Source organism: Xiphophorus hellerii, chromosome 14 (assembly GCF_003331165.1).
Source record: "Xiphophorus hellerii strain 12219 chromosome 14, Xiphophorus_hellerii-4.1, whole genome shotgun sequence".
Lineage (NCBI taxonomy): Eukaryota > Metazoa > Chordata > Actinopteri > Cyprinodontiformes > Poeciliidae > Xiphophorus > Xiphophorus hellerii.
Genome location: NC_045685.1, coordinates 11,741,780 through 11,752,931, shown reverse-complemented (window position 1 = coordinate 11,752,931; position 11,152 = coordinate 11,741,780). Strand labels below are relative to the sequence as shown.

At 40.7% G+C, this 11,152-nt stretch overlaps 1 protein-coding gene across 1 annotated transcript in view; it reads right to left on the bottom strand.

Moving 5' to 3' along the window:
• Positions 1 to 519: 519 nt before the first annotated feature.
• Positions 520 to 11,152, bottom strand: part of rbpjb (recombination signal binding protein for immunoglobulin kappa J region b) — a 49,744-nt gene continuing 39,111 nt past the window's right edge. The window contains exons 5-11 of the mRNA XM_032582178.1: positions 10,594 to 10,768; positions 8,969 to 9,106; positions 8,725 to 8,837; positions 7,182 to 7,322; positions 6,932 to 7,087; positions 6,735 to 6,838; positions 520 to 4,518 (exon numbers count right to left, since the gene is read on the bottom strand). Of these exons, the coding sequence (XP_032438069.1) occupies positions 4,194 to 4,518; positions 6,735 to 6,838; positions 6,932 to 7,087; positions 7,182 to 7,322; positions 8,725 to 8,837; positions 8,969 to 9,106; positions 10,594 to 10,768 (1,152 nt within the window). The 3' untranslated portion in view covers positions 520 to 4,193. The remainder of the gene's footprint in view (positions 4,519 to 6,734; positions 6,839 to 6,931; positions 7,088 to 7,181; positions 7,323 to 8,724; positions 8,838 to 8,968; positions 9,107 to 10,593; positions 10,769 to 11,152) is intronic.

Genomic DNA, 11,152 nt, shown 5'->3' with positions numbered 1-11,152 from the left:
GTGCGCATCGAGAAGGCATGTAACATCTTAATTATTTTTTTTTAACTTTTTGACAGTGTGTTCCCCCTTCCTTTTTTGAATGAACACATTCCGAAAACAGAAAACTCAGTAAATTAACTCGGATTGTCGAAGGCGGCGGACTTGTTGAGAGCAAGAGCCGCCATTTTTGTTTTCTTAACGAGTCTGAAAGCTGCTCGGGGTGGCGCGGTTTGCCTCGAGGCCGCAACACGTAAACAAATATTTAATCTTAGGAGACGGAGGACGGTAAAAAAAAAAAAAAAAACAAATATAAAAAAAAAATAAAATAAAAATTTACAGTTAAGATTTGGTGACCTCCATCCTGCAGAGTAAAGGGAAGCGCCGCTGCTGCTCGTTTTGGATGCTACTCCGCTGCTGCAGCACGTATTTATTTATTTATTTTTTTTAGTTTAAAGTCATTCCAGGAAGTGGCGTACTTTAAGGGAAACTTTAGAGGCAGCACGGGCAATAATGCACTTTTTTTTTTCTTCTTTTTTTTTCTTTTTTGTTGGAAAATTTTGACGTAAGACAACGGGAGACTTTGTACCAATAATTTAAAAAATATCAATATTACAATATAAAACATTTTACATTAATAACAAACATGATGGATAAGAACAGGGCATAACTTAACTCATCGTTTCTTTTCTGCGCTTTTTTTTATACATTAAAGGGGGGTGAGGGGGTGGAACGAATCCTTTTCTGTTCCTGTTTCAAGGTGTAACAAAATTATGAAACACTTCATTGAGTAGACATTCAAGTTACAGTGCTCTTGTATTGTATTGTTTTGTATTGCCTTTGAATGTCTCTCCACAAGCTAGACGGTTGTTTTTTGTTGGGTTTTTTTTGGATCTGGTGGAAGACCGGAAACTCTTTTTTTTTTTTCCTATAAATGGACCGAATCAGTATTCGGTCACAGTGACGACATTACGGCACTAGCACGCTTTAAGGAACTTGCTGGCTGGTGAACTAGTGCTCAGGCGAATGGGAACATAAAACCACGACAATGAAATGACCTGTACAATATTGCTGTTATGTTCGGAAATGCACGTTTTCGTTTTAAATACACATTTAAAAAGGCCTTTTTTTTTTTTTTGCTCCCAAAGGAGGTGACGTCACCGCCGGCGCAATGAACCACAGGGTAATTTAGACAGAACAGAAGGCGGAGAGGGGCTTACAGCAGTCAGGATGTAGGCATGGACCGAGTTCAGATTTTTCAAAAAAAACCTCCCTCCCCCACCTGTTGCTGTACGCTGAAAGTCAGGCTGGTTAAAAGAAGGCGAGTTCCTTCACTTATTAAAAAAAGAAACATTTGGCTGGAAACCTTTCTATTCCAGAAAACACGTACAGCTATGGAGTGCAAACAAAGGCATAAGTCTCTGTTACGAGTTCAAAAGCACATTTTCCCCACCTTACAGTTTCTGCACAAGTCTTTAGATTCAGAAGTGACCCACCTGCTGCTGCACACTGACAGCCAGCTGGCTGAAAGGCCATTTTATTGTCCATTGCTTACAAGAAAGCGCATCTGCTGAAGTAGTACAAGTAGTAACTGCAAAGCCAGTTAGCTGTTTTTTAAAAAAGCCGTTTTAAGATTTTTTAAAAATGCCAAAAGGAATGATGTTTGTTGACTTGAGTGCTTGGAACCTACAATTTTATATATTTCTATTTTATTTTGCATTTTTGCTCAAGTCTGTGCAACAAAATCAAATTGTAAAAGAAAACAAATGCTACAGCACTCAGGTGAAAACTATTGCACTTCTTTTTTCCCCCCCCAAGATTTTACCATCTACAACTAAAAAAATGTTCATATCTGTTGTATGTAGAGCTACAAAGTTATCTCTTAATACTGCCAACATGCTTCTTCTGAATTGGCAGTAATTTTAACTTTTAGTCACCAAAAATAAAATATCAAAATACCAATGGAAACCAGCAACTACAAGAAGGGCTTGGTTGTTGTAAAATCCGCTTTAGAAAAGGTAAAGAAATACTTAAGTAAAAAATTTTTTAAAAACAAACCAACTTTTTTTTTAACGTAAGCTCTGCATAGTGTCTCATTATCTGTTAGCATAATGCTTTCCTTTCTCATTTCAAACCAGATAAAACATGTTGCATCTTAAACATGTGTGAAACATTTTGGGGCTTACCTGTAAAAATTAACTACTGGCCTCTCTGTCAAATTTCCAAAATTACTTTGAGCATTAATATAGAGCAAATGGTGAAAATAAGGAGGGAAAAAGTTGCACTTTCAGACCAGAAAAAACACACAAAGAAGAATTTTATGTTCACTTCTAACCAGTAAAGTTGGGAAGAGTTCAGAAATCAATATCTGGTGGGAAAATCTGGCATTTGCTCTTGCTGATCAGCACCTTGTGAAGTAAAACAAGACGTGGTGACGTTTGAATTCTTGAATAGAAAGGCTTTCGTTCAGGAGTAGAAGCAGATAAAGTGAATTAATTCCAGCTGGCGTGCTTCCTGTTTTAAATGGGAGTAAATTTGAAATCTTTTTGTAAATATTCTGACGGTTTTTTTTCCTCGAGGTTATCACACCGGTCCATGCCTACCCGGGAGAGATTGTCCCAACCGTGGCAGCAGAAGAACAATATCGAAACAAACACAGAAGAGTAGGGGTCTGTGTATTTGTACACCACAAAAAAACCCCCCAAAAAAACACAAATCAGGAAGGCTTCAGGAGAAGAAGAAGGCTGCTTCTGCAGGGAGGGTGAAGCGGCAGCGATGAGCTCAGAGACAGCAGAGCTCCTGTGATAAGCAGCGAGGCATTAGTTTGTGCTACGCACAGCTTCTTCCAACGTGAGTAAACAGCATATAAGAAAAAGGTGAACTCTTTTTTTTTTTTTTTTCCCCGTCGTTTTGCAGTAAGGCCACATCAAATTGAAAAAGTGTCCATCGTTTTGTGTTTTTTTTTTTTCCTTCCTTTCTTTCTTTTCCTTCTTCTTTTTGGAAAACTACCGGATACAAGCAGAGCACGTGCTGGAAGACGCCTCGCCGGGTGCAGTGAGCAACAGATATTAGATATGCGACTGGTCTGACTGTGTGCACAGTAAGAGTACACAGTACTAAGGCTTACTAACGCTTATTACATGAGTTTGACTTGTTTTTGTAACCAAGAGTGTCTTCTTTTTTTCTCCACATATCCTGCAGATGTTGCTATGGCTCCATGTGAGATGTACTGAAAGCGTTTGCGTTCCAGGAGACGCGGCGAGCACGCAGAGTATTGCAGGCAAGGCAAAAGGCGTTGCTTAAAGCTTTTTCTCTTTAAAGACTTCATAAAAACCAAAGAGGATAAAAAATATAGGCCCCTCTGAGGTCGTCCTCCCCGCCTCAATAGAAACAAACGTAATAAAAAGCAACCTTCGCTTATGTGACTAAACAAACCCAGACTTCGGATTTTGTTTGTTTTTTTCCCCCCACTCAAAAGAAGACATATCAAAAGAAAAAAACAAAACAAAAAAAAACAATCCAAAGACTGAGAAGCAGGCGTTTGTTGTAAGGTCACATTAACATAAAAGGTTTGGGAGTTTGGACCTCAAACGGGGGCAGAAGGGGAGGGAAACAAAGCCCAAAAGCTCAGAGAAGGAATAGAAACTATTTGGTAACAAAAGTGTACTATATGTTTAATACAAAAAAAAGGTATGGAGAAAAATGTACCTTTACTAAAGCTTATACAAGATCCTTGGTCCATAAAAACTATGTTATCGTCACGTTTTTGTGTGTCCCTCTGCGTCCTGCGACAACAACAATACGCCCAGCTGAGGCTCGTGGGAGTTGATCAGCGTGAATCCAGGCGGGCCGACGACGGACCGATCCGTTCAGGTTGTTGTCGGTGTTGCGTTCAGAATGGATGTATTGTTGTCGTCGTCGGTTCTCACAGCTGAAGGAAGGTGCTGGTGCTCTGAGCCTGCAGGAACGTCACTCATTCCAAACACCAGGATTAAATAGGCAGGTCCCTACAGTTAACCGCGGGCGACGGAGCACTTCTGCTTATTCCCATTGGCTGACACCTCGGTGATGTCACTCCTTTAGTTTTGCTCCTTTTGTTTGTATCCCAGCTAAACACGCAGCACTGTACGATGAGTCAAAGTTTGGGTTTAATTCCTATAGTCTGTCATGTATATACCCCAAGGTGTGTTTTGCTCTCAAGGCATACTGTGTGTGCGTTAGGACACCACGGCGGCGGCGGAGGACGAGGACGTGACCCCGGCGCCGGGGGCGCTGTTGGGGCCGTAGACGCCGGGGGCGGCGGCCTCCTGGCTGCTGTTGCTGTGCAGGCTGGCGTTGCCGGCCCGCAGGATGGCGCCGGCGGCGCTGCAGTGCGGCCTCGGGCCGGGCTCGGGCGTGTAGGTGAAGGTCAGCGTGGTGGAGTAGATGATGCCGTCGTTCCTCACCAGCGTGACGGGAACCTGGACGGGCTGCCGCACCCAGCGCCAGCCCTCGCGGAAGGCCGAGATGTCGGGCACCACGCACAGCATGCTCTCCGCACACCTGCAGGGGGCGCACAACAGGAAACATGCTAGTAGTTAGCAGTGTAAATTCTCCCAACCTCTTCCAGTTCCATCGACCGCAGGGTGAGTCGAGTGCAGAATAAAATACTGTAGAGTAAGGGCAAAATTTTGACATAATGCCAATGCCAAATTTATTTATGTAACACTTTTAAAAGCAAGTTGAGACTGCACCACAGCACTGTATAAAGCATAAAAACTATAAAGTCACAAAAGAGGCATCTTCCACTGTGAGGTTATAAAAAAAAGACTCCAGTCCAGAGTAATGTGCAGCTGAGTTGGTTATTTACATTTTTTTTAAATAAAACAAATTCCAGATTGATTTACAATAAAATGAATGTTAATTGCAGCCCTATAAAACGCGGCACAGAAGTCCGACCCGAACTTCAAGCAAAACAACCCAAATTTTGGGTTGCGTTCGGCCGTAACTCAAATTATGGTCTAAATACAAAAGCAGTAAAATCTTAATTGAAATAATATGCTGGGCTTACTTTGGGCTCGGGCCTATAATTTAAGTTAATCAGTCGAGTCAGGCTGGAATTTTTTTTTTTAGGCCGAATCTAAACTAAAATATGTGACTTAATGAACAGATTGCAAAAATAGCAAACGATCCAGGGTTCCTTCACATTTTCATGCAGACAGATCCAGACTTTTCCACCACTCTAACAAAAATGAAGGCGGACAGGCAGTCCCCCCAAGTTAGTTTCTTAGTGACGCAAAAAGGAGAAAATGGGAAATATTTGACACCAATATGCAAAACAGATTGCTTTCCTTTCCTATATTTTCACAGAAAGGCATCTCTAAAGTAACTTCTCCTACATTAATGATTTACTCTCAGTGAAAAACACCGGCCTCCCAAATGGTGTTCAAAGAGCCACATCGTGTCCGTTCTCCGTAAATCTGAACTTACATAAGAGGCTAAAAGTCCCGAAGGAGATTAAAGTCTGGTCAAGAGCGACATCAGGTCATTATTCTGGTATTTCTGAGGATTTTGCAAGTGAATGGAGCAGCAGACATGTGACTCAGTGCTATTCTTCATTATGGATATATTTATTTTTCTAAATCCTGAGCTCATCTTCTTACGTCGTTGCCTGATGGAGGCGTCTTTCAGTGACATTCTCACTCTGTTTGAAGCTTAAAGGACTCTAAGAAAATCTTTTGCCCAACTTACATATTTCTTCTGTTTTTGCTTCCGTTTTAATATTTCAAATCATTCAATACATTTTAATATCAGGCAGAGGTACCCCAAGTAAATACAAGACAGTTTTCAAAATCATGATTTGATTTACAGAGCAATCCATCCAAACCACACGGTGCCTATCCTGTGTGAACATATAATTGCTTCCTTTTTAAATCATGAATTAAGATTAAAACCTTTTTTTTTTTTGGTTTCGTCTCACCGTCAACGCTCAGGACAGAAAGCTGGTAAACTGACAAAACCCTGAAAAGACTTAAAAAGAACCTACAAAACAACACGAAGAAGCTTAAATGACTGAAAAAAAAACAAGAGGTCAGACGTTCAGTTGAAATGTTTTGCCTCATGAGAAAAGCAGGAAGAAATAAAAGATTTTAAAAACCCTTCCAAATTCTGAGAAATTTGTTTGTCTTTTCTGTTTTGGAAAACGTACTTGTTGAGGTCATGAAGAGAGCCTTACATTCTCTGAATAGCAGCTTCAGAAGTTTTAAAATGGTAAACCTTGTGTCTAAATTCAGCGCGTTTACAAAGTAAATTTGAACCGTATCAGGGTACGTGCAGCTGATTAACATACCGCGCTTCATTGGCTATTTAAACGCTATAATAGGTTTTGGTTTCGGCCAATAAGCTGAAAGTTTGAAGCAAACGCATGGCCCATTAACATGTCTAACACATCACTCAATGCACACCTAAAGATACTGGTGAAAAGAAAATGTCAGGACTACTTATGACATACTTCACTAATACTTGTTCATGGCCGGTTGCAAAATAGGAGAAATGAAGTTCCTGACATCTATCCATTATTAAAGGGTAATAAATCCATTTATAAGGCTTTGGCACTCCAGCGAACCACAGCATTCACATATTTTCCATCATTATAATCAGACGATAGAAGGTAAAAATATTTTTTGCCACAATGTCGTCTTTTTTTTTTAAACCGTAGGCAGGTATTCTTCAAAAAGGGGCGTTTTCTCTCTTTACAGTCCAGAAAAGCAACAACTGACCTGTACATGGTTTCAGCCTCGACGTCTCCGAACCAAACCCGCAGGTTCGGTGTGAAGTTCTGCCCCGTCAGCTCCAGCATGGCAACATCCCCGCCGCCGTTAAGCTGCAGACAAGACCAGACGAGTTCAAAACACATGAACCGATCGTCGCTGCGGAGACGTTCATTCTGAGAAAACACCGCCCGCGCCGAGGCTACCTGTAAGCTCTCTACCACAGGCACAGGGGTGACGGGTGAGTGGACGGGGCCCATGCCCTCGTAGAAAGTGTACTCTGCCTTGTCCGTGCTGATGATTGTCCAGGAGGCGCCGTCGTTGATCATCTCCTTGTTTGGTTCCTTTGGGCATGGAGTAGCCTGGCATGGAGGGTGGAGAAAGGTAAATGGGAATTCGAAAGGTCTGCGTGGCGTGATTTGTGACATTGCATGCAGACGACACTGTGGTACAGACTTGAAACTGGATGATCCTTTCTTGGGAAAGGCACAGGTACATGCGCTCCGTGTCCTTCAGGTAGAAGGCACACTTGTGCAGCTGGGAAACTGGGTCGTCGGCGTCCAGCAGGGCCGTCTGCTTGTCGACTTTTCGAATGACCTCATGGGAAAACAAACGGAAACAAGCAGATAAGCCGACCGAGGGATGGCTGTTATGATAAAGCAGAGGGTTGGATGGGAAGTCTCGAGATCGAAAAGGACAACAAATCGAGACAACAAAGACATTTAAGGAAAAGATTACTTTTTGATTGCAAAGTATTCATTCTGGTTAATGTGTTATGCTGCTTGTCAAACTGCAACAAGAATTTAACGTGTTTAATTAGAATTTTCTGTGGTAGACCAACAAAACGTTGATCATAATTATGAAAAGAAAGGAAAACACTATAAAAGTTTTACTTTTTGGTGTGTTTGTATTCTGTCCCAGTCAATTACTTGCAAAAAAAAAAAAACTTCAGCAATTTTAGCTGCAAGCATTTTGAAACCCAAACTATTGGTTTTGAGGATCTAGAGACTGAAATCCTTATCAGTTCTTCTTCCAAAAAAATAAAAAAGCTCAAACTCAGACTGCATGAAGAGTGTCTGAATATTTCCTAAAGGCATTAGTTCTTGACTTTGACTAGGCCACCCTAACGCCATTTTGCTGCATCTCTGCCTGAAAGCTAGTGATGGTTGTCCTTCTGAAAGGTTTCTAATCTGACTTCTAATGTGGCTGCACTTGATTTTATTTAGAGGTATCAGAATAAAGGGGACTATACACAAATGCAGGGCACACTTTTCAGGTTTTTATTAGAAGAACATTTTACAAACCATGTAAAGTTTCCTTCCACATGACAATTATACACTACTATGTGTTGTTCTATTATAAAACTCTGAAAATGAACTGGAGTTTCTAGAGCTAATGTGATAAAATTTCAAAAGAATTACAAAAGGAACAAATACTTTTGAAAGGCAATGTAGGTCAGAAGAAAATGAGGTTAACAAACATATAAATAGATGGAAGAAAAGACAAAATGTCAGTTCGCTGCTCAGAAGAACATGAGTCACAGCATGAGTGAAGAAAAACAAGGGTGACTTTGTCGAAGAATGATTATTTGAACAAAATAAAAGTCTAACGTTTATGAAGAGGCGGAGAAATAAACTCCTTTTATGCCAGAAGAGAAGAAGATTGACAGCTCTGTGCAGCCTGCTAATTAAAGAACAATGAGAAGATCTAGTTTCCTCAGTGTGGAAAACAAAAACGGGGTAAAAACTGTTTACACACACATATATATATATATATATAAATAAAAGAACATAACATGATTTTGTGAGTACTGGCAGTCTAGTTTTGACATGTTTGGACAGAGGCAGGACAGCAGCGTCACTCAGCTCCTATTTGTGAGTGTTGGCGGAGGAACAGCAAAATGTTCGCCTGTTTCTGCTGCAGTTTGGTGCTTTTAATGTTTCCCCTGATCTCAATCATTGAGATGGTTATTATTAACTATTATTATTTATTTTTTTACCAGTCTGGGCAGCGCCATGCCGGTGACCGAGCACACCAGCTTGACCGTCTGGCCGTAGTGGATGTAACCATCTCTCACAGTGAACTCCTCTCCTTCTGACTCCTCGTCGTCCACTGGAAACGCAAAGGAACGACCAATCAGAGCTGCTTGATGTTCCCCCCCACCACACACTCACCACAGTCAGTCAGTCACTTCAGTTCATCCCTCAGCGACATATCGTCGCGTTTGGGTGAGGGCGACTCACACAGGTGGATGTAAAAAGCCCCCCACTGCTGGGAACTGGCGTGGAAGTTGCCCCCCTCCACGTGCAGGTAGCGCGTGCTGACCGTTTGGGAGCGCAGTCGGTTGAACAGCGCCACCTTGGTCCCTGATGCGATGCACACTGTGGGCGAGAACAGACAGGCTTACGTAAGGAGAACACGGCCTGCTGCCCACCGGGTGACGAGAGGTGTAAAAACAGCCAGGCGAGCGCCGCTGCATCTCACAACAGCTACTGGACAGACACTGTAGACTTAACGATGCTGCCCCCTGGTGGTTAAACTTACTTACTTTTTTTCCCCTAATTATTCCTTTTTTTTTATGATACATTTTTAGTTTGAATTCCACACTTTACTTGAATTTAAATGTGCAAAATGCGGGACATTAAATGGGGGGAAACAGTCCAAAAGCAACCAATAAGGGTTCAGATAATAAAACTTGAATGAAAATATAAGATAAAAGCACAAGTAATAGAATTCAAAGGTTTTTCTTAATTTTCTCCTCTTTAAAAAATGACCAATGATTGCACATCTAACCTTTTCCTTAAGAATGATTTTTCTTAATAAAAATAAGAAACTGCTCATGTTGACGTGAGAACATCAGCAGTTCAAACACAAATGTGCGCTGATGAGAAGATTTACGACTCTACTTCGTTCAGACCGCTGAAACAATCCGCCCAAACAGGTTCCTGACAATTAATGGTGCCACAAACCTGGGAGAAAGTCTGGTCTGAACACAGTGCTGGTCTACCACACCTCCTGCCATGAATGCTAGTGAAAAGCACTAAAAGCTGCTAGAAAGAAGAGCTTGGTCTTTACACTGGGAAAGCTCTGGGGCACAAAAGTGAGTCATGTCTTGACAGAAAATGATGCTGAAGATGTAAATTTAAACTCAATGTTTGCATTTTACAGAGTTAAAATGTCAAGAAAGTAATTAAGCTAATTTTTTTCCCCCCTCATTTGAAATCCTTGTTGGGTGTTAAAATACTGCGCTGCTGTTAGAATTATGCACCTAATAACATGTGACTTATTTTTATGTTTTTATTTGTATTTGTTTTATTTTTTTTCCTGCTTAACTTACATAAATATGACCAGAAGAGACAATGTTTCATTTTGATGTTTGCTGCTTAGTAGAATAAAATGTTGAATAATTTTATCTTTATTAGGTAAATTTAAATCAATTTTGTAAAACTATTTGACTCCAAAACATTTAATTTTCACAGATAAAACTTACTTTGATGCACATTGTCTTAGGAAATGGATGACATGAAACAGTCTGTTACAGTATTTACATTCTGTAGTTTTCCAACTAAAGTATACAGAACTGCAAGTTAATATTTTGAGTTAAAAGCAGTGAAAAGTACTGACGTTCTGTTAGTTTTGACATTTATAAATATAAAATCTAACCAAAAAGGACAAGATAAGCTCTAGAAACCTGGAGAGCATCTCTAAAAAAATTTATTTCTTCAGTCTACAGTGCTGACTTATTTCTGCTAGAAAAGTCAAATGTGTTGTAGTGTCAAATGTTTTACTAACGCAGATTTGACGATTGTGCTCCAACTGTGAACCGACAGCGGACAAAGACACAAAAGAGGAAACTCGTCCAACTCACGGTCAGCGTTTTTGAGGGACTGCTTCTTTTTGGAGGGCTTGGAGATGACTTTGATCCTCTTGCTGAGGAAGACGCCAATGTCTGCGCTGTTGCCGTAGAACATCTTGACGGACAACATGAAGTGCTTTCTCTTGTCGGAGTCGGATATGTACAAGGTTTTGGCTGTGCAATAATTCTGTCGTGGAGAAGGAGGAGAAATTGTGAAGAGTTGGATTATTTTTGCTCAAAATGCAAAGCGAACTGATAGCTCAACGTCAGATTTATGTTTTTGTGTTCATTTATCTGCTGCTGGACGTTTAGAAAAATCCGCTGAAAACTCATATCTAATGTTTGTTCTGTTGTTCTGAATTTACTTAGAATCTCCTTTAATATAATTCGCTGCGAAAGTGAGTGAATCCACAATTCCTCTTAGGATCTTCACTGGACTTTCTTCTAAGTCTAAATATTGGTTAATCCAACAAGGTTGTCAGATTGTGACGGCTGCAATTTGATTGGTTTTGAGTGAGTATTCCTTCATTTCAGCTTGCACATATAAGGTGCACGCAGTACAAATTTGGAG